This window comes from Erinaceus europaeus, chromosome 1 (assembly GCF_950295315.1).
Source record: "Erinaceus europaeus chromosome 1, mEriEur2.1, whole genome shotgun sequence".
In the NCBI taxonomy this organism is placed as follows: domain Eukaryota; kingdom Metazoa; phylum Chordata; class Mammalia; order Eulipotyphla; family Erinaceidae; genus Erinaceus; species Erinaceus europaeus.
The window spans coordinates 81,101,330-81,126,616 of NC_080162.1; the positions used below are offsets into that span (position 1 = coordinate 81,101,330).

The following is a 25,287-nucleotide window of genomic DNA, read 5'->3' on the forward strand; positions in this document are numbered from 1 at the left end:
CAGTATCGCCGGACTCCCAGAGTAACACTCTTAACCTCCTTCCCTCCAAATACCCCTTATACAACTCTCTTTTAATTTTAATTTCTCTTTAAATCAGCTCTTAAAATTTTTATTTATTTTTTAGGTAGAAACAGAAAGAAATCAAGAGTGCAGTGGGAGATAGGGAAAAAAGAAGCTCCCCCCTTCCTGGTAGGTGGAGTCTGGGGCTTGAACCTGGCTCCTTGAACATTGTAACATGTGTGCTCAACCAGATGTGCTACTGTCCAGCCCCCCCCCCCCCCCCGCCACCAGACAACTCTCCCAGCAGCCTCTTCCTTCTCCTCACTCACCCCGCTACCCTGTTCCCTCTCAACACAGAACATTTGTATACATCATGCTGGAAGTCTGAGATTTTTATGTTCTTCCTCATCTTCCCCCTTAATTTAGGTAAGCCCTCTTTATTCTCTAGCTCTTGGCTCAAATGCCACTTCTTTGGCTTGGTTGGACAGCACATAGACTAAAAGTGGAACAAGATTATCACGGGCCCTGTGCAAGGGCAACGTGGACATTTATGAAGTGTCTCACTTTATTATTTTTTTTAAATGTTCCTTCCTGGGGCTGGGAAGTAACTAAGTGAGTAAAGGATACACCTTACCATACAGGAGGTCTTGAGTTCAATACTTGGCAGCACCATGGACAGCACCAACAAAACTCCATGGATGGTCATGTGGTCTCTCTCTCTCTCCTGCTTTTCCCTTGCTTCTCTATCTCCTAAGCATATGAATAAAAAATTTGACCCAGGGAAGCTGCTTAATGGTATCACACATGTGCAAGGCCCTTGGTTTATTTCCTGGTGCTGAAAAAAAAATGTCCTTCCTTCTAGGCAGTCTTCTTTGAGAAACACCCACTGCCTCCCAGGACAAGGTAAAGTCCTCCAACTGTTAATCTCCATGACATTAAGTGTGTCACTGTATGTTTCTGAGGTTACTTGCTTAATGCTGTCTTCCCCATCAGATCGTGAGGAAGGGCTCTTGCTTGCTTATTCACAGTGGCACATAGTAGGTGCTCAAGAAATATATGTTGAAGGCTGGGGATGTGGATCAACCTACCAACATCCATGTCCTGCAGAGAAATGATTACAGAAGCCAGACCTCTCACCTTCTGCACCCCATAAAGAATTTTGGTCCATACTCTCATAGGGATAAAGAATAGGGAAGTTTCAGAGTAGGGCACCAAAGTAAAAACCCTGGGGGTGAGGGTGAAGGTGGATATTTGGCTTCCCAGGGTGGCGGGGGTGGGTGGTTGGTGGGATGGGACAGTCTTTTGGTGGTGGGAATGGTGGTTACATATACTCTATTAATTTGTAGTCATATAAATCACTATTTAATTAATATGAGAGGGGAAAATTGTATGTCTCAAACTTTTTAAAGCACAGACTGAGTCTTTGATATGTTGACTCTCTCAAAAGTCTAGACCAAGAAGAACAGAAGCAACCGGTGGCACAGGTATATACAAATAATGTCAAAGGACATAAATTATGGTGATGTTGGGTATTATACAGAAAATCCTAACAAAGGAATTTTTCAAAGTTAACCCAATTAACAAATAATGTGATTATAACTGTTGGTATGCATGAGACCCCTTCTGTTTCATTTGGTTTAAATCCCCCCTGCTTAACACTATTCTATTTACATAACCACTTCATTCTATTTACATAACCGCTGTTAACAAGCACCTCCCTCCAGGGCATTGGTTCAATCCTCACTGTTTCATGATATGTTTTTGCTCCACCCCCCCTCCTTGTCACACCCTGATCCCTTCTTTGTCACACCTTGATTTTCACCAGTCACTTTTCTCTCCACCCTCTCTATGTCACATCCTGTTTCCACCCTACTTGGGAAGTATATATAAAAACAGCATTGTGAGTTTTAGAGTACTGTACCTTGAGTTTAGCTTAGCTCGTCTTAGATTGTGCTGCGTCCTGCATGAATAAAGAGATACTGCCTACAGCTCAACCATGAGTCCCTGGTCATCTGTTACCCGCTGGTGAAGCTAGCCCGGCGAAAACAACATAGCCCGGAGAAAACAACATATAACAATAACTATCTACTGTCTTCTTGAACCCTGAGACAGCAGGAACCTCACATTTCCACTAGAGAGCCTATATTTCCCCCAGTCCTGGAACCTTAGGGTAGGGCGCACTTTCCTGCATGCTTCTCTCAATTCATACCAAATAATATTGCATCCACTGATCCCAATCTAATCAACGCAACGAGTACCACCTCAGCATGCTTCACTTCAGACTGTGTCCAGAAACTTCAGGTGTGGAATGACAACCCTTCAGCTGCATTGCTTGGGTGAGACCTTTCCTTTCATAGTATTCTCTAATTCCATACCAGGCGGTTCACTTCCTAACAAAGTCCCAAAACCTAGATATAGATGAGGTCCCATGAGACAGAGCATATGTTCACATGTATTCATAAACTAGGGCAAAATATATACCTGAAAGCAAAAGTACACAATAGTCTGCAGTGAGTCAGTATAAAGTTCTTAATGAAATAGTATCTAATTAGACTTAGATACCTTCCTCACCTACTTCCTATTACAAGTTCTCTCACTCACTCCACAGTTAACCTTAGCAAAGCAAGAACTGCAAAAGCTGAATAAGGGCAAAAGACTGCCATACTTTAATGATGACTCTTTAGTCACTAAAAGGCCACCCCATCAATAGGGGTCCTATTTGGGGAGTCCTGAGATTCCCAAAGAAACATGATGGGCTTAGACCTTGAATAAATCCCTCTCTCCATTGTTACAGGTCATCTCTATCAGGAACAACAAAAAAAGACCCCTTTGTGGGCCCCCATAGGACCTTGTCCTCAACTTGGATCAACAACAGTAGAGAATGTTCCATCCTCCTAACGGAGGATGGACAACATACTCTATGCTACACCTGAGGAAGATGGGTTGATATTGGGGCAGCTTAGAATGTTCCTACTCATGACAGAATGAAAGCTCAGAACTACAGGGATGCAAAGGTCACATAGGCTCCTAAGCTGAATATGGGCCCCAGACCAAATCAAATTGATGGGGTTCATAGTCAACAATATTTATACCCCTTTCCCATATTAGGGAGCTACTCTCTTCCCTGATCCAGCTTTCTGTCCCTTTTCCAGCCATGACATCACCTCCCCAGATAATAACTTGGATCCACCTGCCTATCAGATTTCAGGCTCAGAGAAAAAAACCCAAAAAACTAGTATAGCTACAGGCCATTTGAAATATAACTAAAATGTGCCTACTAGCTATCTACAAAATGGAAGACCCCCCCCAACTCTTTATATGCACTATTCCAGCCTTTAGGTCCATGATTGGTCAACAGTTTGTTTGGCTTTATATGTTAACTCTCTTTTCAGCCACCAGGTTTCAGATGCTAGCATGATGCCGACCAGACTTCCCTGGACAGACAGTCCCACCAATGTGTCCTGGAGCTCCACTTCCCCAGAGCCCCACCCCACTAGGGAAAGAGAGAGGCAGGCTGGGAGTACGGATCGACCAGTCAATGCCCATGTTCATCGAGGAAGCAATTACAGAAGCCAAACCTTCCACCTTCTGCATCCCACAATGACCTTGGGTCCATACTCCCAGAGGGTTAAAGAATAGGAAAGCTATCAGGGGAGGGGATGGGATACGGAGATCTGATGGTGGGAATTGTGTGGAGTTGTACTCCTCTTATCCTATGGTTTTGTTAATGTCTCCTTTTTAAAATAAATTTTTTAAAAATATTTATTTTAGTTATTTATTCCCTTTTGTTGCCCTTGTTGTTTTATTGTTGTAGTTATTATTGTTGTTGTCATTGTTGGATAGGACAGAGAGAAATGGAGAGAGGAGGGGAAGACAGAGAGGAGGAGAGAAAGACACCTGCAGACCTGCTTCGACACCTGTGAAGCGACTCCCCTGCAGGTGGGGAGCCGGGGTTCGAACCGGGATCCTTATGCCGGTCCTTGTGCTTTGCGCCACCTGCGCTTAACCCGCTGCGCTACAGCCCGACTCCCTTTAGAATAATTTTTTTTAAAAACTGAAAAAAAAAAAAGAATAGAGGAGTTTCCAGTGGAGGGGATCAGACATGGAACTCTGGTGGTGGGAACTGTATGGAATTATTATCTTACATTCTTGTTAATCATTATTAAATCACTAACAAGAATTTTAAAAATTAGAAAAAAGAAATATATGTTGAGAATGAATGAATGAATGAACTCCAGTCAGACTGACTAAAATTCCCAGAATCCAGAGAGAGAATAAACCAGCTAAAGATCCCATGAGGAGGAGGAGTCTGAGGAAGAGGAGGAGGAGGAGGCTAATTAGCAATTCATTAGGATCCGTTTGTGTCTATAGTCAATGCTAATCACTTGTTTGTTTAACGCAGGAAGTTCTTGTATTCACTAAATCCATTAGTAAATGAAAATGTTTCTGGGGAAGGCTGGCCTCCCACTCTGAAGTGCAGATTCAAGGACTGAACCCCCTTTTTTGCACAGACTTCCCAGAAGTCAGCAGAGAGCAGGTGCTCACAGTCTGGAAATACTCTGGGAGAGGACCCTAGTTCTCTGGGGTGGGGGTGGCTTAGAAAACGCCCTGGGTGTCACTTCACAAGTGGTGAAGCAGGTCTCTCTCTCTCTCTCTCTCTCTCTCTCTCCCTCTCCCTCTCCCCTTTCTCTCCTTCTCTATTTCCCCATCCTCTCTCTGTCCTATCTAGTAAAAATTAGGAAATCAAACAAACAAATTCCCTGCTCAGTATTTGAGCTCAGCCTTTGTAAAGTGAGTGCAGTAGCCAAATTCATGGCTATGTGTGTGGACTCAAGGGAGCTGTGCTGTCAGGAGGGGCAGCTGCCACCTTGGTGTTATTCTTCCGGAGAGCCTCCATTAATTAGGTCTAATCTGCAAATGAACCTGCTAACAACAGCTCCCACGCTCCCAGAAATTTGACCACTGTCTGGTTTTCTTTGGGATCTTTTTAGTTAGTAACTTAGAGGTCTCAGGTTCAAATTCTGCCTTTGCCCTTTTTGTGCCCATCTCTGGAGAGCTCAGCCATAGGAGTAATAAGAGGAAGGTTCAATGTCCAAGATGCTGAAAATGTAAAGGCTGCAATTCATGCATGGGAGCAGGATGAGGAGGCTGTGGGGAGGGGCAACAGACAGAGCTGTCTAGGGCTGGGGCTGGGGCTGGGGCAGACAACAATGGCTTGAGAGCATTGAATGGGAGCCCTGAGTAGTGACTTCCTGGGCAGTCAGGAATGTCTCTGAGGTTCAGCCTACATCTCCTTGAGCTGTAACCTAAGGCATGAATGGGAAATGATCTTCCTGCATGAATACAGGGGCCATAGGGGGCTGCCTGCTGTGTGTACAACACAGCCCCTTAAGGGCAGCCTCTCCAAAAAAACAAAAAAAAATTTCCTTATTTTTTATAAATTTTGTTATTTATTCCCTATAAGTGGGGAAAGGAGGAGGAAGAGGAGGAGGAGGAGGGAGAAGCCAGAGCACCATTCCAACACATATGGCACTGAGAGTCTCAGACACACTAGTCCCGTATTCTATCAGCTGAGCTATTTCTCTTTGTTCCTTTGCTTACTTGGATTAAACAATGCACCCCCACACACACCTAGCCCCCTATCCTTGTTCCCCTTGAGAACACAAAGCACAGGTGAGGGTTCCTATGTGATATCAGGCTCCTAACACCAAAATGTGAGTTTACCGGAATAGCTTTCTCTCTCTCTTTTTAATATTTATTTATTCCCTTTTGTTGTCCTTGTTGTTTTATTGTTGTTGTTATTGATGTCATTGTTGTTGGATAGGACAGAGACAAATGGAGAAAGGAGGGGAAGACAGAGAGGGGGAAAGATAGACATCTGCAGACCTGCTTCACTGCATGTGAAGCGACTTCCCTGCAGGTGGGGAGCCAGGGGCTCGAACCAGGATCCTTATGCCAGTCCTAGTGCTTTGCACCACCTGCGCTTAACCCACCGCCCTACCACCCAACTCCCACTTTCTCTTTTAATAATAAAAATCTTGAGAGTGAATAAGTCACACTCTTACCAACTGCATACCTATTTCCCCATCTACTTGCCAAGACTTTACCATTAAATCAAAAATCTTTTGGGAAGTGGCATAATGCTTAGAGACTGCAATGTGAAGAGTGTGAAGGTATATCGTGAAGACCCTGCTACTCTTCCTAGAGGCTGCCACTTGGGTGTTCTGCAAGAAAAATTCCACAGATAAAGTGTCCCCCCCCCCCAAATAGCAGCATTGTTCTGCCCGCCTTTTCCTTTCATATTGTGTCTTGAATGCATATACAGAGAACTGGCTGGTTGTTTTTAAAGCTACGTGGTCCACTTACACACGAGCAAGGCCCTTAATTTAGCCAAGACTCTCTGGATGGACTTGTAGGTTGTTTCCATTCTTTTATGAATGCAAACAATCCTTCAATGAGCACTTTGTTCATCATCTTTGCACACAGACAGGACATTCGTAAAAGCAGGATTGCTGAGTCAAAGGGTATGGTGCATTCTAAACTCTGACAGCAAATGCTGTTTTATTCTTCTCAAATGCTTCATGGCATCGTGTTATGCAGAACGCTTATTTAACCACTCCACCGGCCTCCCTAGCCCCTTCTCTCTCTCTCTCTCATCTATACTTAATAAAAAAATATATATCTATTGGATAGAAGTAGAGGGGGTTAGAAGGAGATAGAGATGCCAGCAGCACTGCTTCTTGCTGGTGAGCACTGGGGGCTTGAACCCGGGTGCTTGTGCATGGTAACATGTACGCTCAACTGGGTATCACTGCCAGGCCGCTGCCTCTATATTTACTTTCAGGAAATAGTTTACTGTAACATTTTGACTCTGCATGTATCATTCCTCACTGTAGTTCAGCAGAATTTCTGGTGTGTGTGTGTGTGTGTGTGTGTGTGTGTGGTGTGGACTTCTGTGTTTCAGTCTCCTCCAGTTGCGTGTTTAAGTTCTACAATGATGTCACTTCTGTCTTTTGCTTCCTACCTCTTGAGACACTGATGTAAAACATTTAGGTATAGCACCTGCCACATATACTGGACACTCACTCTTTGTGAGTTAAGAGCCCTGTTGTAGTGAATAGCCTATGCGGGTGCAACTCTGTGCTCACGTTGTCACCTTCCAAGGGGCAGAACTGCCACATCTGAAAGTTGGTAGACACTGTTAAATTGACTTCCAAAGAGCTTGTGCCAACTATGTACCTATTTCCTCACTTTCTCACCAAATCAAAGCTGCTTTGGCAGGTGGAACAATGCCTGGAGACTGAGAGGTTCACACCCTTTAGCTTCTAACAGATAGGGAAACTGAGTCTGGGGTTAGGGGTGACAGTGTCCCTGGTCACCTGTGAACTGTGTCCTGGCAGTCTGTGGGGCCCCAGAGGTGAGGAAGGACAGGAAGGTGGGGTAAGGGTGTGTGTGGAATGCCTCGAGGTCTGCTGTCTTGGGGGAACACAGCCTGTTTTATCTCTTGAAGAAACTTTTGACTCTACTCCACGATGTCTCCCCGCCTCCCCCACCCCCACTCTCTTTCCCCTTGGAAAGGCTTCCGAGATTCTGAAAGGCGCTTTCCTTACTTCTGAGCCTGCCTGTGTGGGAGGAAGCCAAGGACGTGAGGGTACTGATTGAGAGAGGAGGTTGAGACCTGGGAGCTATTGTGCAGAAAGAATGGCAAATTATATAAGGAGGGAAAAGGAAGGGGCTGGTGGAGGCAGCTACTCGACAGGGCTTTTTAACCCCTTCATGCTGCAGATGGGAGACATTCTCCTAAGTGGCTTGTGCTGCAGGCTTTGGAGGGAGGACAACACTGTTCCCTCTTGCCCTTTGCAGACAGGCTTTGTGCTCTGGGAAAAACTGTCGGAAAAGGTAGAGCAGCTCCTAATCTAGGAGATGATTCCCGAGGGAAATCAGGCTGCTTTTCAAGCGTAATTTGAAAAGCTGCTGCCTCCAAACTTCAGTGGTAGCAGGGGCAGGGGCTGCCGGGGGAAGAATGCTGCCATTTATAAAGCAATCAGTGCTTCGGCAGAGTCAGCCATCACTCAGAATTATTTTCTGAAACTTGGCCTCGATTCCTTACTCTGGAGGAAAGGCAATAGGGGCACTTTGCTTCCAATCAAGCCCGTTGACGACTTGGAGACTGGGGGAAGTCACACAAAGGGAGAAGGACCCCCGCACTGTTCATCACAGCTGGAGCTGTAGAAAATCATTTCTCGGGCTCCTCAACTCCCTGGAACAAGCTGGAGGAAGAAGCCTCATCAGAGCCTCCATTCATCTCACTTCTTGCTTTTAAACTTTAAAGTACATATTTATGTGCCTCAAGTTGCCTATGAACCACGGCATGTCAAACAGTTTGGGGTTGATGGAAGAGGTACATTTTCCCATCCTGGGACTTTCAGCAACACAATTTCAGCACCAGTCTCTCTTCCAATTGCTCCTGCACGCTGCCAGGAGATGAATATTCCTAAAATGCTGCTTTCGATATATTATGCTCCTGCTCAAGAAACCTTCCCAGGCTACTTCTCCATCTCTTTGGGTGCAATCCCCAGGCTGCCATTCAGAACCCTCCATGAACGTGGCCTCAATGATCACAAACTCCTGACACCTTGCCCCCACTTCACGTGACCCATGTCACTGGCTATAGATACGGGTGGTGGGCTTTGGCCATTTTTGCCCCCCCCCCCACTGCACATCTCTTTTCCTGCTTCCTTTGGAGAGGGGGAACCATTCCACCCCAACTCTCCCTCCAAATGGTTTAGCTGAGCTGACCTGGCAACCCGAGCTTTAGGTCTACCCATGAGGATGCTGGAGGTCAGAGATCAGTAAGCTAAGGTCCACTGGCAACAATTTTGGTTTTTTTTTTTTTTTTTTTTTTATCAGAGCACTGCTCAGTTCTGGCTTATGGTGGTGCAGGGGACTGAACCTGGGATTTTGGAGCCTCAGGCATGAGAGTCTCTTTGTATAACCATTATGCTATCTACTCTTGCCCTCTTGACTATTTTTTTTAATTATCTTTATTTTTTATTGGATAGAGACAGCCAGAAATCAAGAGGGAAGGGGGTGATAGAGAGGGAGAGAGACAGAGAGATACCTGCAGCCCTGCTTCACCACTCGTAAAGCTTTCCCCCTGCAGGTGGGGACCAGGGGCTCAAACCCAGGTCCTTGAGCATTGTAATACATGTGCTTAACCAGGTGTGCCATCACCCAGCCCCCTGACTTTTTTTTTTTAATGTCTGGGAGTTTTTTTATTTTGTAAAAGTTGCAAAAATACCATAGGAAAGAATACCACACAGTCTTTATGGCCTGCAAACCCCAATTATTTACCACCTGTCCCTTTACAGAGAACACTGCGGACACCTGCTCAGAGGCCTACAGTGTTTGGCGTGGGGTGGGGTGAAGGAAGGGCTGAGCAGAGTGCATCCCAGGCTGAAGCTGTGTAGAGGAGCTGTGCAGTCTCCTAGGTTTGGTAAACCGACAGAGCTCGGTCTGGCACTATGATGGCTTATCTCTGACACTTTATAGAGAAGCTGCTGGACAAAGAAGGCTACCCAGGGGAAAGCAGAAATCAAGACAAGCAATGAGTTGTGGGACCCCCAAGCCAGCTGGGCCTTTTGGTTATGTGAGCCAATACAGTTCTTTTTACTCAAGCCAGTTTGAGTTGGGTCTCCTGTCACAGGCAAAAGAAGGCATTGTGGGTGAGTGCCGATTTTGGCAGGTGTGTCCACATGCATGGCATGTTTGGGCATGTTATTTTCTGTCTCGGCAGCCCTTTTTTTCCCTCTGTTTTCCAAAAGTCCACTTGCCCTACCAAGATTTTACTGTGGCCCCTTTGGTTCCTGAGTGACTCATTCCACGATTTATCCATATACTTCTCAGGGGAGTATGGGCTGTATCCTGCACAGAGCCATCCATCAGCAATGGGGTCGGAAGGATGAAAAGAGATGCAAGCCACTGGAAGCCCAGGCACTATGCTAAGCACCATAAATTCATCAGCATCTATTCCTTCCAATACAGAAACCCAAAGAGACAGAGGTAGCGATGGACATGTGAAGTAGGGATGCACTCAAGGTTCCACAGGTACTAATGGGTAGAATCAGAATCAATCTCAGCTCTGAAGAATCTAGATTGCCCATGCTATGCTCTTCACACAGTATTGTAGTTCCTGAGAACCTCAGGCAGCTGGCTTTTTTTTTTTTTTTTTTTGCCTCCAGGGTTATCGCTGGGGCTTGGTGCCTGCACTACGAATCCACGGCTCGTGGTAGCCATTTCTTTCTCTCCCCCCACCCCAATTTTATTCAATTGGGCAGAGAGCAAATTAAGAGGGGAAGGGGGATATAGAGGAGAAAGATAGACACCTGAAGACCTGTTTCACCGCTCATGAAGTGTCCCTGCTGCAGTTGGGAGGCAGGGGCTCAAACCCAGGTCCTTATGCTGATCCTTCTGCATAGTATTATGTGCACTTAACTGGGTGCACCACCAGCCCCTGGCAGTTAGCTCATTACAGCATTTCCCAGACTTGGCTCTAACACTTCCTAGAAGCTTCTTGGAGCCTTTCACTATCTCCAGATCAGAGCTTCTACATCTCCACCCAAAACTCAAGGCCTTTCAATATCTGTCCACCCAAAATTCTAGTTGGGAGAATGCTGGGGCATCTGGAATGAAAAAAGAACCTCTCACTGCACCAGCAAGTTTTAACATGGTTGAAGAAAATCACTTTGTGAAGCCTACATTAATAAGAACTAGATTGAGTAAGTTGGACAGTTCAAAATTAAAGTTGTCTGAATATAATAATAACTGGAGAGACACTCTAATTAGTCATGCTCCCCAATCAAGTGCAACACTCTGAAAGCAACACACAGGATGTCTTAACTCTTTAAGGAAGAGATGGACTTTTGGAACACTGTGGCAACTCCTCTACACAGATGATCAGTGAGCACCCCCAGTGCCCAAGGCTCATCAGGGGCTCAGGAAATGTGTGTGTGTGTGTGTGTGTCCATCCTCCGGTAGACCATTACTGTCTACTGCATCCTGCCTGCTTTCATCTTGGTGGAAGAGAGGGGGGAGTAATGACCAAGTCACACCACCTCTCAAACCATCTCATTAGTCAAGACCTAGAGATTGAACCAGCCCATCTCTTTGTCCCAAACAGAATTAGTAACAGTGCTGTGAATGCTTGTACAACTCCTTCATTTAGAGGGCATCCCCCCTGCTTGGGGCAGGTTAGGGTCTTCCTAGGCCCTAGGAGAAGGTTCTCCTAAACAGGATGTCCACACACTGTTCAGGACAAAAACCAACTATTGTGTAGTGGACTATGACATATGCAAGTGAGCCATCTTGGAAGGACCAATCGCTGATGACCATCTGCAGGGACCAATAACAGAAGGGCATGATGACCTGCTCCCATTGAGGTCCGCCAACAGACTATGAAAGCACTTGGTGCTGGGATGCCAGGGCCACTGTCTGTGGTGTCCTGCACAAGTGTGCCTCTCTCTTGCTTTCTTCACTGTGAATAGAAACCATCTTGCCTGGCTCACAGAGTTCTGCTGATTCTTCTGTGGCGACCACTGTGACAGACATGGTGCTGGGAAGTCCATCAGGGCTTCCCTAAGAACTGTTAACGCTTCACTGAACCTGGGAACCTGCTTTCTCTTGCTGCTCAGTAGACTATTAAGGCTTCTCTAAGAGACTGGAGACCAACTTCTTGACCCTGGAACACTCCCACCTCCAAAGGAAATTAACCCAGAATTTCAGAATTGCCAAAGGAGGGCCCCTCATGACTCACTGACACGGCTAAATTAGGAGTCAGGCTGTTGCCACCATTCTCCCTATCCTCTCCCTTTTTCCCCTTCTTCAACCAGAGCACTGCTCAGCTCTGGCTTATAGTGCAAGGGATTGAATCTGGGACTTTGAACCTCAGGAATGAGTCTCTGCATAACAATTATGCTGTCTCCTCCACCCCAGCTGCTGCCACCAAGATCCATGCTGGTGTATCCCAATAATGGTAAAATGGTAAGGCAGAACTTAAAAGTAAAGGGCTGGGGCTTCTTTGGAACTGGCTGGGACCCTTGCTCCAATGCCACCCACCCTCTGGGGATTATCTTTGCCCCTGGAGGAGTTATGCACACAGCTGGTGAGGGAGCAGACATCTTTCCTGGAGTCCTTCAGCACATGTAAGTGTGTATACCTAAATACATAATCTCTGTGTTTGAAATCCCTGTTAGAAAAATCAAGCATTTATCCAGTCTTTTCTATACAAACACCACCAACGTTACCACATGGTTGATGAAGGGAAGGTTTCCTTTCCACTAACACTGTGGCTGAAGTGAACTGGTATGGTGGGACTGGGACAGCATGGCTCCACAATCCCCATGGATGAGTAGACTCATGCAAGGATCATGGACAGATGCCTAGCTCCCAAGAAGAGATCAGACACAAGTGCTTTCCAACATAGTAAGTGATTCCTTAATCTCTGAAAAAGAACTGACAAAAATCAAGCCTGTTCAGATCTCTTTATTCTGTCTCCCAACTTAGAGGAAATACAGATGACAGTAAAGGTCATGAAATGGCCCCCACAGGGATGTAATCAGCATATCCACTCTGAGAACCACCAGAAGTTAAATGACCTTGATTCCTCAACAAAAAAAATTTACAAAGAAAACAAGAGGGGTAGGAGGGCCACTTATATATTAAAGAAGCTTACTAAAGGATGATTTGAGAACAGCAATATGCATACCTTATTTGGGTCCTAATTCAAACATCAGGGGGATTTAAACAATGACTAAAAGCAGTATTTAAAAACCACTGTTATTTCTTTTTGGTGTGAAGATGCTATTGTGGTTGTATTTGTATGCGTGTGGAACTGGGGCACAATTTCACTGCTTTGGGTCTTTTTTTTTTTTTTTTTTTTTTGCCTCCAGGGTTATCGCTGGGACTCAGTGGCTACACTATGAACCCAGTGCTCCTGGTGGCCATCCTTTTTCTATTGTTGTTGCTGTGATTGCTGTTGTATAGGACAGAGAGAAACTGAGAGAGGAGAGGAAGACAGAGGGGGAGAGAAAGACACCTGCAGACTTGCTTCACCACTTGTGAAGCTACCCCCTGTAAGTGGGGAGCAGGGGGCTCAGACCAGATCCTTGCTTTGCATTATGTGCGCTTAACCTGGTGCGCTACCGCCCAGGCCCCTCAGGTCATTTTTTTTTTTTTTAAACCCAGGCAGAGACAGGTAGACGGAAGACATCACAGTTGCCAAAGCAGCTCCCATGTGGTGTCAGAGCTGGATTCCCCTACCTAGTGGGCTACAGCGCTCAGGTTGTTCAGAGCTCTAGAGGCTGGTTGTGGGAGTGGAGGGAAATAACAAGGGCAGTGAGCAAGGTGAGTTTAGCCATGTGCTGGAGTCCGGCGCAGCAGGTCCTTGGGGCTTTGCTTTATTGTTTCCCATTATGAAAGTTTGAAAAATTAATCTCCTACTTAAAAGGTATTCAAACGTTGTCATGAATGTTTGCCTTTGGGGAGGACAACCAGATGTCTGGGCAACTGGAATTGGGAGACTGATTGTTCAGTTTCTGTTATGCACTGCTTGGATTTTAGACTGTGGTTCTGTATTACTCATTCCAGAACCCAAACACATCTGGGGGGAAGAAACAAACAAACAAACAAACAAAAAACCCTGCAACATAAAAAGCAAACTTCAAAATGAGTTCCTGGTTGTACTTTTCACCCAATCAGTACTTTTATTTCATTTTCTTCCAAAGAACAGGTTATATGCAAGGAATTAGCTCCATCTCATTGGGAGGAGGGGTGTCTCAGTGACACAGGGCTGTGTTCTAAAGACTCCTATGGTGTGACACAACCATAGGAGTCTCTGACATGTGGGGGGGGGTGTCACAGAGTATGCAATACAGGCCTCTGGTCCATATATCTTTGCTTTCCCAGGTGTGCTTGCAGGTGTGGCCTCTGAGGCAGCTGGGGCAGTGAAGATGACAATCCAGAGAGTTAAGCCCTTAGAGCTACCAGATAATATCATTTGAAAACACCAGGTATGAGGTATAAATAATAGTCAGCTGCTGTCCTTCAATCCAATTTCTAAGCAGTTGTGTGATCGATCATTTTATAAATTTTATAAGCTGTCTGATCCACCTTCACCGTCTTCGCTGATCCACCTTCACCGTCTTCGCTGCAGCTGCTGCCAGCCACCTCTGGCCAGGGTAGGGGACCCCACATCCACTCCCAGGTGTGGTAGGGTCACGGCAGCTCCTGGAGCAGACAAAGAACGTTGGCCTTGTATGGGTTCTGCTGTCCCATCGCCCCCCGCAGCTGCACTTGGTGGAGGCTGGGGTGGGGAGGTGTGAGCTGCTCTGGGCAGTAAAGCTCGTTCAGGAGGAACCACGTGGAGTCTGGGTCGACCTTCATCAGGTGGAGGAAAACACTGTGGAGAGACAGGAGGGAGTGAAGCTGGGGCTGGGGGTAGGAGTTGGGGGAGAGCTGCCAGGTTCTACCCAGATGGTTGGATGGAGAAGAAACTGATGATAAAATCAGATCACTTTGACTAACAGAACAGACCCACTTTAGTTCAGAAGACAGGGCTACTGGGATGGTCCCAAAGTCTAACACAGAGAGAGGTAAACAGTTGCATATCCACTGACGGGAGAAAATAATTAGTCTGAAAAGAACAATACTTGACACCAAACAAGAGTTTAGCAAAAAAAAAAAAAAAAAACAAAAAAAAAAAACAAATGAACAAACAAAAACCCTTCACAAAAACAGTTGCGTTCTGGGGTGGGAGGCAGTAGTTTTCAGAAGGAAGAAAACTGATTAACACAGAACCAGTACCAGGACAGAGAGTGGGTGTTTGGGGGGCAGCCCTCTCACTTTCAGCCTCTAGGTCCTCATCGCTGAGCTGCCTGTCCCCAATAAACTCTTTCTGGCCACCAAAAGCCACGGGGCTCTGGTGGTCTAGAAACAAGCACAGGAAATCAGATGCAGTTATTCTCCCGGGGCAGCCACAGAGCAGTCGGGCCCTGCTCACTGGACACCCATCACGGGGAGTCTCTTTATCTGTGCTTCAACTTGCTCACACTCTGATTCTGAACCATCAGTCATATGCCCCATGTCGCTCTTCTGATAAGTCCAGATGTAAGATTAATCTACTTCGTCCAGTAGAACTGTTCAGCCTGGCTTTTTAATCCTGAGCTGGGTGCCTCTATCTGCTTTCCTTCCCTCCCAGCTCACACAGCACAAGTTCAGAGAGGGGCAGCCTTCCCAGGACATTTTTGTTTAGATAACGGCCTCTAATTTTTCTCTTCTGCAATACACTTCCTACACTTATGAATTTCTTTCTTTGACATTGCTGGAGCGTCATCTTTCTGGACTGATTTTTCACACACACGCACGCACGCACGCACGCACACACACACGCACGCACGCACACACACACGCACGCACGCAAAGAGAGAGAGAGAGACAGAGAGAGCAAGATACCATAACACCAAGGCTTCTCCCAGTCGTGTAGTGCTCTCACATTCTGTACTGGGGGATCCAATGTGGGCTGCATCTGTGGCAAAGCACATGTCCTTCAAGGCAATTATCTCACCAGCCCTTATCAACGTCTTATCTACTGGCCACAAAACCAGCTCTTCACACAGGGACCATCACAGCTTAGTTCACTGCTGCATCCCGAGTAGTTGGTAAAACACAACAAATAGTTGCTCAAACAGAACCTCAAATTGTCAAGTGACTTAATATGTTGCACACTAATGACTGGAGACAACACCCCTCTCTGGGATATTTACACCCAATAAGAATCAAAAGTATTAGGGAGATAATGAAGAGTAGTAAACAAGTTCAGTCACCAGCCTCACCGACTGAGAGAACTGAGCTCTTAACAAACAAATAAATAAACCCTCCATATGTACTGGAATAGTGCTCTGGTTTGTCTCTCTCATATGAAATAAATAAAATTTAATAAAAAAATTAAAAAAAAATTAAAAGGGGGCTGGGTGGTGGAGCACTTGTTTAAGTGCACATGTTACCACATGCAAGGACCCAGGTTCAAGCCCCCAGCCACGATCTGCAGGGAGAGCTTCACATGGGGTGAAGCAGTGCTGTAGGTGTCTCTCTGCTTCTCTCTCCCTCTCTGTTCTCCTTCCTTCTCAATTTCTGTCCTATCAGATTAAATAAAGTTTAAAAAAATCTTAAAAAAAATATCTAAAAGAGGTCAACTACTCACCACCTAGGAAGGAATAGGTAACATTATTAGTAAACCATCACCAGTTGGGCTGCAGAGACAGCACAATGGTTATTCAAAAAGACTTTCATACCTGAGGCTCCAAGCTCCCAGGTTCAATCCCCTGCACCACAATAAGCCAGAGCCGAGCAGTGCTCTGGGGTTTCTGTGTCCCTCTCATTAAAATAATATATATGCACTCTGTGCACTTAACATACTGTACCACCACCCGCCAGCCCCCAGTGTGTGTGTGTGTGTGTATATATATATATATATTTTTTTTATATCACCAGTCATGCATGTGGCTATGGGAGATTTATTCAATTTGTCCTGGCTTTGGTTTCCTCATTTCTGAAAATGGAAGATGTACTTCATTCAAGGTTTTGCTGGGGTTTCAAGGAGAAACAGATCTAGTCCTACCCAGAGCCAGCTCAAGTGATCCCTGTCTATGCTAGTAAGAGGGGGCAGCTATCTATTTGATGCTCACATTTTATTCTTGATGATCATTCCTAAGGGCCTCTCCCATACTGTAGAGAAACAAATAGGGATTTAAGTGCTCGCTAAAAGGAACGAAATTCTGGTTGTAAATCTCATTGATCTGGAAAACCTGTGCCCTCAGGAGATTTGGGTTTTTACAACAGTGGGTGAGTTCATTTTTGCCCCCCCCCCCCCTGGGTTTAATAGGTATATGCTAGGGTGGAAAGAAAGGCAGATTGGGAGGGGGCATTGTGAACATTTTTTGGCCTGTTTTGTGCCTAAACAATTTCAGTTTTCTTGACTCAGGATAATCTTGTGTTTATAACCTCAGCGGTGGTTGCTGGAGAAGTGATTAGAATATTCTAATTCATCGTTTCCACTTCACCGCCGAAAGGAGATGGGGCCTGCGTGGGAGACAATTTTTGTTTAAAAACAAAAATATCTTTGATAATTAGAGTGGCAAGGGAAATTATGAAGAAAAAAAAACACTGAAAACGAGAAGCAGATCTCTATTTACACGTGACGCAGTTGACAGTTCTCCCTGGTGCCACAGACTGTTAGAATGCAAATGGTTTCCTTTGATTTTTTTTTTTTTTCCCTTTTCCCTCTTAAGAACTGGAACGATTTCTCAAGTTATAGTATGGCGCATACACTCTCAGTTTCAAGTAATATTTTGATCTGGGCAACACCCAGCAAAGTGGTGCCAGGGCCCTATTCAGTCATACCTCTGGCTCTGACTTACGAGGAATGAATGTGTTACAAGGCTCATTTTCTGGGTTCTTTTTTGCATGCTAAATCCAGATGTTGTATTCCTTAGCAGGAAAGGAAAAGGAAGTCAGCCACTTTCTTTGCCCTGTGAGATATTTAAATAAAATGCTAACAGACAAGCAACGGGGAGGGGGAAAAAGTGCAAAATTCACCTTCTTTTCTTAGGTTTAATTTCTTACATCTTAAAGGGGCAGACTCCCCAGATGGCATTCAGCAATGCAAGCTTGTGTGGCTGGAAGCATATTCTTTTGCCTCTGAGCCTGTTGCCTTTTCTCCAGAGGAAGAGGATCACACCTGCCCCACCCTCCTCACAGGCATTTTTAGAGGCGCTAGGAGATGAGGTGCAGGAAAACACTTTGAAGTGAATAATGAAAACACCATTTCTTCCTTCCAGAGAGAGAGAGAGGAAGAGAGAGAGAGAGAGAGAGAGTCTAAGGAATAATTATTACTACCTACCCTAGCTCCACTGTCATGCCAAGGAAAATCCTCAGACCTTCTGAAAAGGGCAAACTATTTGCCTTTTGTTTCACTCATAATTTCCTTTATGTGAACTTGGCTGGGGTTGCAATCCTCAGGTAGGGGAGTTCTAACTATTCCCTCCCTACTCCCCCCCCCCCCTCCGCTAACTTCAATACTCTACCCTCTGCATGCCTTAAGTCAAAAGCAAACACAGTGCCATGTAACCAGGTGGCTGTAGGGATCAGCTGCACTTTTGCTTGGCAAAAAGCACGCAGCCTGAGGACTTTCAATTCCGACAGATTCTCAGCCTGGACCCTTGATGTAAGCCCCTGGGAGATGAGGCTGGAAGCCAGGAGGTCTTGTCTGAGGTCTCTGCCATCCATATTTCCTCTAAACTTTGGTCCCACCTTATTCTGGTGCTAGTTCCTGCCTACCCTGAGCTGGGGAGAGGGGCCCCAGAGAGTGAAGAGTTGAAAGCTGAAGATTCTAAAAAGCACCCCCCTTCCTGCCTTTTCTTTGGGTGTAATAAGAAAGTAAGACAAAGACAGGACCTCTGTTTTTAAAGTGATTGGGGTAACTGCCTGGAAAATGTCCCTAATACATCTTAAGACACAGCAGAGATGGCTGTTGAACGAACCAAATGGCCGGCTCCATCTTTTAAACCCAGAGAAAACACTTAAAAGATTTATGTATGTACACCACTTAACTTCTGAACAAAAATTTCTTTCTCCTTCCCCCAGGCCCAAATCAGTGGCTCTAGGGAGCACAGTTATCAAGAGATTATCTGGTCCCCAGAGTTTTGGGAGGCACTCAGCTGTGCCTCATGCCTCCGAGTGTCCTGAGGCGAGTGATTATCTCTCAATAACCTGTAGGGCTGTGTAGCTTAAATGATAACTTGACTTTAAAAAATTTAGAACTCGCCGTTAGGCAGTTTCTAAGCAACCTCTGTTTCCATGGCAAAGAAGCCTGGTGTTTATACTGATTTTTCACTTAAAATGTGGTTTTATTGAATTTCACTTTGTGCAGGCAGCCATTTCCCTGCACTTCAGCCCTATCTCCAATTGACGGGTATCAGTAAGTACCTAATAAACTCCAGACACCAAACCAACAGAAGCAGCTCATTCCTTTACGATCAATACTGGGGGTGCTGTGAGTGACAAGGCAGGGGGTGAGGTGGCTTGAGGAGAGAGGGAATGTGCTAGTAGAAACTGGGTGACTGGGTTTGAGGCTCACCTCTTCTCGGCCTGCTAGGTGCTGACTAGTATCTGGTTCAGCGCAAACATGGGGCTCACTGTGTGGGATATGCTGTGTGGACAAAGGTCCTGGGCTTTCCAAGCTCCCTGTCTGATGGGGAGGGCCAGCTGGTTAGAGTCCCCCAGTGGATGTGAGGAGGACCATGCTAGGAGGATTCAGGGAAGAATGTCTGATGAGGGAACATAGCAAGTTTCCATTAAGTGGTGGTGGTGGTGGTTCATACTAGTTCTAAGGCCCCTTACAGCTTCAATCGTTCAGGGTAGTTCTCAAGTGTGGACGCCGGGTCACAGCTTTTCACCCACTTTTCCTTCTGAAGTGTGGTGGCATCAAAACGAGACCCCTCTGCTACAGACGCAATTAATACAGATTGTGCTCTTGCCATTTTGGTCTAGACAACATCTGCTCAAGGGGGATTCTAGAAAATCACCAGCCAATCAAGGCTCAGTAAAGCTAAATAAACTGTAACTGAAATTCAGAGCTCCCAGCTCTCCTGGGTGACAGGCTATTCTTTCTCTGTCAATTACTTGCTTGAGGGATCTGCTGCTCCTTGTCTCTTTCTGGATTTATAAAATGCTCTCATGAGCTGTCTGAGTAAATGCCAGTGGAAAAGAACTTGTGGCTTTGTGATGTTTGTTTGTTTGTTTGTTTAGGCTTCTAAAGAATTTATTAAGGGATGTTTCCTTAGGAATATGATACAGGCTGTCTCTACTTGGGCGTGACTAAATGCAAGCAGAAGATAAACTCACTTGTTGGACAGCAGGCACACTCACAAAGTTATTTTAGCTTCCCTGCTATTCCCTCCCTGGCAGAACAGCCTCCACACTCTTTTCTCTAGCATCTCTTCTCTGACTCCACATACATAGAGGCTACAAATGAGGCTCTGTTTCCTTTTAAACAAATGGATGCTCAGGGTGTCGATGTGTCCTACCTAGGCAGCAAGTGTGTGTGTGTGTGTGTGTGGGGGGGGGGTGAGTGTTTCTATACTCTTTAATTTACTCTAATGGGTCTCGGTTCATTGGTTAACCAGTATTTCAAGCCTGTCCTTTCTTACTATTCAATTTAGCTGCCTTCCCCTGCATGGAGGTCGTTTTTTGCTTCTAAATGTTGAAAATGGAAGATTATGACTTGAAGCAACAATTTACTCTCTAAATAAATACTACCTATTACCTTTCACTGCTATAGATGCTTGCTAGACTTAACTATACTTACCTGCTCAGAACATTCATCTATCGATCTAGCTCTAATCTGCATAGACTTGTATTAAAAATATTTAAATTCAACAGGGACAGGATTTAAACTCATAAACTCCAGTAGAAGCTTATGATGCTAATCAAGCCCCTAAAGTACCACAAGACAAAGTATCATAAATGCAGTGGAATGATTCTGTCGCTTTGTGCATATTTAAAAAGATATGGCACTGAGAGGCTCAATCTGTTATACACAATTCAGAAATAAGCCAGAACCTAGAAGGGTTTAAATCCCAGTGGGGCAAGATTTAAAAGTGGCCCCTTCCATCTGGCGAGCTCTCTGCCTCCAGGCCCCCTCCTCCCCACAGGCCTAGATCCCAGCACATTGCTCTCTGGCGCAGACTAGAAGGTGGGACTTGGACTTTGGCCTGACAGCAAGCACTCTCACACAGGGCTTCCTGTTTCTCCCTGGAAGGCTCATACCTTTGAAGAGAAAGACATCTCCATCCACAGGAATCAATCTTTTTTGCCCCGCTCCCCGCTCAACTTGGCATTAAGCCAGGAGGCTCCATCAGTGGATGCTACCAGCAATAGTTCTAAGATATGTACTTCTGAGCCTGGAAATGTAGCTCACATGGTTAGTGTGTTGCTTTGCTATGTGCATGACCCAGGTTCGAGCCCAGCCCCTGCCGCCATGTAAAAAAAAGGCAACCCAGGATGTTGAAGCTCTAGAGATGACAGAGAAAAAAGAGGAGGAGGAGGAGGAGGAGGAGGAGGAGGAGGAGGAGAAAAGGAAGGCTGTACCTACTGTAAGGACATTGGAAATATCAGACACAACAGTACCTTGCTATCTTCTATGATAACCCCTGGAGAAACTGTCTCAGGGTCCAGTCCCCAGGAGAGCTATACTTCTGTCTGAAAATTGTCTTTTCCTGCCCCAGTAATGACTGGGAGCTGCACATCAGATATGTTTTCCTCTTTGCTCTGTTAGGAGGTCCAGAGTCATAGTTAAAGACTTATCTCTGGCAAATGTGCAGAGTTCTAAGTCTGCATTTTATATACTGACCTCACCAATGGCTTCACCTAATTTTTCCTCTTATGACTTTCACCTTTTCTAAAATTTCTTCATTTACTTCTTACTTCCTTTGCTTCCATGCTGTGTAGATTGGGTTGTTGGGAAAGTCACAACACATTTTTCCATGTTTTTTCTTTCTTTCTTCTTCTTCTTTCTTTTTTTTTTTTTTTATAATTTATTTCTTTTAAAATTTTTAAAAATTTTATTTATTTATTTATTTATTTATTGGACAGAGACTGCCAGAAATTGAGAGGGAAGTGGGAAGGGGGAGACAGAGAGACAGAAGGATGGAGAGACACTGCAGTCCTGCTTCACCACTTGTAAAGCTTTCTCCCTACAGATAGGACTGGGGGCTCGAACCTGGGTCCTGTGCAGTGTAACATGTATGCTCAACCAGGTGCACCCCCCACACCCCCCCATGTTTTTTCTATACAAAAATGAGCCATAGCTTTCCTGACGACTCAATATTTGATTATAAAAAAACCATAGTTATTCTTAGGAATAAAGGAAGACTAAGCAATGACTGACAAGCACCATTTAATGACTTTTTACTTTATGCTCTTATTTTGTGCTGTTCAATCTCTCTCTCCCCCATATATATGTGTATATACTGTGCACAAACTTTATTAGGTGGAAATGATAAATATGTTTATTCCAGGTTCACAGATGAGGAAATACTCTGAGAAGAAAGTTAATTTGTCCAAGGCTAGATCACTATGGTGCAACAATGTAAGGCCAGTTTTAACTTGATATTCATTGTTGACATTTTCAATTCTCAGTGCAAGGGTAGATAGCATAATGGTTATGCAAAGAGACTCTCATGTTAAGGCTCCAAAGTCTCAGGCTCAATCCCCTACACCATCATAAGCCAAAGCTAAGCACTGTCCTGGTAAAAAGAAAGAGAGAGAGAGAGAGAGAGGTAGAGAAAGTGGAGGGAACAAGGGAGAGAGGGAAAGAGGGAGAGAGGGAGGGAGGTAGGGAGGGAGGGAGAGAGAGAGAGAGAAAGAGAGAGAGATAAGAAAGTCTTTCAGGGTACCAGGTGGTAGCACAATGGGTTAAGTGAACATAGTGTGAAGCACAAGGACCGGCACAAGGATCCCAGTTCAAGCCCCCAGCTCCCCATCTGTCTGCAGCAGGGGTCATTTCACAAGCAGTGAAGCAGGCCTGCAGGTGTCTATCTTTCTCTCCTCCTCTCTTAATTTCTCTCTGTCTTATACAACAACAGAAGCAACAGCAACAACTATGGACAAAAAGATGGTCACCAGGAGCAGTGGATTCATAGTGCTGGCACCAAGCCCCAGAAATTACCCCAGATGCAAAAACAAAACAAAACAAAAAAACCTCTCAACTTTCAACACTGCCTGGCTCCTAAGAAGACTGCACCTTCCCTCTCCCTACACACATCTTTTTCCTTTTTTTTTAAATAAATATAGGAAGACAACTACAGCCGTTTCCCTGGCTACTTTATTCACTACTGAGATAACAAGCATTCCAGCTTCTGAGGGGTTCAGAACTGACTAAAGATCCTGAAAAGCGATGAAATGGCTGCCCTGTGGTCTGCCGACGCTTTTGATGTCTGCTATTCACTTAGTGCGGGTGGTCCCGCTAGCAGGATTCCCGGCCATCAAGAACCTTCTGGTTCCCGGCCCAGCGTGGCAGGTACCCGCACAGGCATATCTCATGCTTGGTTTTCCCAATTGGTGGTATGACAGCTGACCCTGGAAGATTATCAATTACATGACAACACCAAGGAAGCAAGGGACAGATTGGTAGCATTCGTTTTAAGTGGCACAGAGGTCCTTGGCAGCCCCACGTTGTTTGTAATCTGCATGACAGATGTCTCTTATCTTTGACACCAGGAAATGGTGGTCATGTAGGCATGGTGAACAGCTTCAAATCTCAGTGTATTTTTGGAACAATAAGCCTTGAAAATGAAAAGCAGCAATGTCTATCAAAAGATGGATAATAGGGAAGCTAACTATTTGGGTCTGGGTTTGTCAACTATTAATCGAATGTCAAAAGGAAAAATATTAGCAGTGCCTTCATTTCCATGCTGGGTGCAATCTGAGGGGGAAAGCAGCTTTGCAACCCAAGCTCAGACAAACTACCCATGCTGTTGAAGGGGATGAGCTGCTAATTTCAAGCTCAGTTGAACTAACAGATCACCTCTGTGGCTCCTGATCCGTTCAGATATAATAGACCCACACATGGGTAAAGAGAGGTGTTGGGGCTCTGACGGGGATGAAATGAATAAGCCTGCGCCAGTCTGTGCTCATCCAGGGTTTGAAGGCACTGGCTGGATCTTTGATGGTGGGATCCTACTGCTAGAAAGAAAGCAGGGAAGTCAGTTAGTGAATGAACCTTCAAACCTGGTCCTGAGTTCTCATGCAGATGGGTAGTAGAGGGAGGTGGTACAATTAACATAAAAAGATCCTTCTGAAGTGAGAACTCCTGTTCAAAATGTCTTGAAGAAGGCAGGCAGGCTTACAACAAGAAATGCCATGCCCAACTGAGAAGACAGTTTTCTACGGGAGAGATAACTGTGGTCCATAGAAATGAAGAAGTACTATGCCACTTTGCTCATCATTAGAGAAGTGCAAATTGATTTTTTAAAATACTTTGATTTAATGACAGGGAGAGATGTGCAGAGAGAGAGAGAGGGAGAGGGAGAGAGATAAAGAGAGAGGGAGAGAGGCTAGAGCACTGCTCACCTCTGGCTAATGATGGTGCTAGAGATTGAACCTGGGAGTTCAGAGCATCAAGCATAAAAGTCTTTTGGAGAACCATCATGCTGTCTCCCTAGCCCAAGAAATGCAAATTAAAACCACACTGAGAGTCCACCTCACACCTGAGAATAGCCTACATCAACAAAATAGGAATCAATTAAGTATTGGTGACGATGTGGAGAAAAAGGATGACAAACTGGTGTGGCCATTATGGAGAACAATATGCAGAGTCCTTAAACAAATAAAAGTGGAAATACCTTAGGATCCAGCAATACCACCCCTGGGCATTTATTCAGAAGACACGAGAAACACTAACTTGAAGGGACATTTGCACACCCAAGTTCATAGCTTCATTATTCGCTAAATATGCAAAATATGGAAGCAACCTAAATGCCCATCTACAGATGGCTGGATAAAGAAGTTATGGGACATATATTCAATGGAGTACTACTCAGCAGTTAAAAGAAATGATACTGTTTCCTTTGGGACAAGCTGGATGGAACTGGAGGGGATTATGCTTAGTAAAGGAAGGAAGTTCAAGGTAACTACCAGATGGTGTCACTCATAAAAAAAAAAGTAACTAACCCAGGGAGCCAGGCAGTAGTGCAATGGGTTAAGCGCACGTGGTGTAAAGCGCAAGGCCCTGGCTCCCCACCTACAGGGGAGTCGCTTCACAAGTGGTGAAGCAGGTCTGCAGGTGTCTTTCTCTCTGTCTTCCCCTCCTCTCTCCATTTCTCTCTGTCCTATCCAACAACGACGACAACAACAATAAGTACAACAACAAACTAGGGCAACAAAAGGGAATAAATAAATAAATAAATAAATAAGTATAAAAAATTTTAAAAAGAAAAAAAAAGTAATTAACCCTAAAAAGTAACTAAACCACTATTGTGGTTTTCTTTTTTTGGCGGGAGGGGTGAGTACAGAACTTTGGTGGTAGGAGTGGTGCAGAACTTTACCCCTCTGTCCTACAGTTTTGAAAATCACTATTAAATCCCAAAGAAGAAATACCTTGCCCAGGCCTTTATGTGTAACATAACCATGATACACCATGTAGGTGATGAATCATATACTGGGTTGTTGGAAAAG

At 45.1% G+C, this 25,287-nt stretch overlaps 1 protein-coding gene across 3 annotated transcripts in view; it reads right to left on the minus strand.

The window, feature by feature from the left end:
- TTI1 (TELO2 interacting protein 1) overlaps positions 1-25,287 on the minus strand; it is a 105,542-nt gene that overhangs the window by 22,262 nt on the left and 57,993 nt on the right. The window contains exon 8 of one of the 3 annotated variants that reach the window (XM_007518473.3): positions 12,525-14,455. The exons of 1 other annotated variant lie outside the window; for it this stretch is intronic. In XM_007518473.3, coding sequence (XP_007518535.1) covers positions 14,272-14,455 — 184 coding nt within the window. In that variant the 3' untranslated portion in view covers positions 12,525-14,271. Of the gene's footprint in view, positions 1-12,524; positions 14,456-25,287 lie in introns of those variants that run through there. One more of the 3 variants, XR_009549499.1, reaches the window with a different exon arrangement.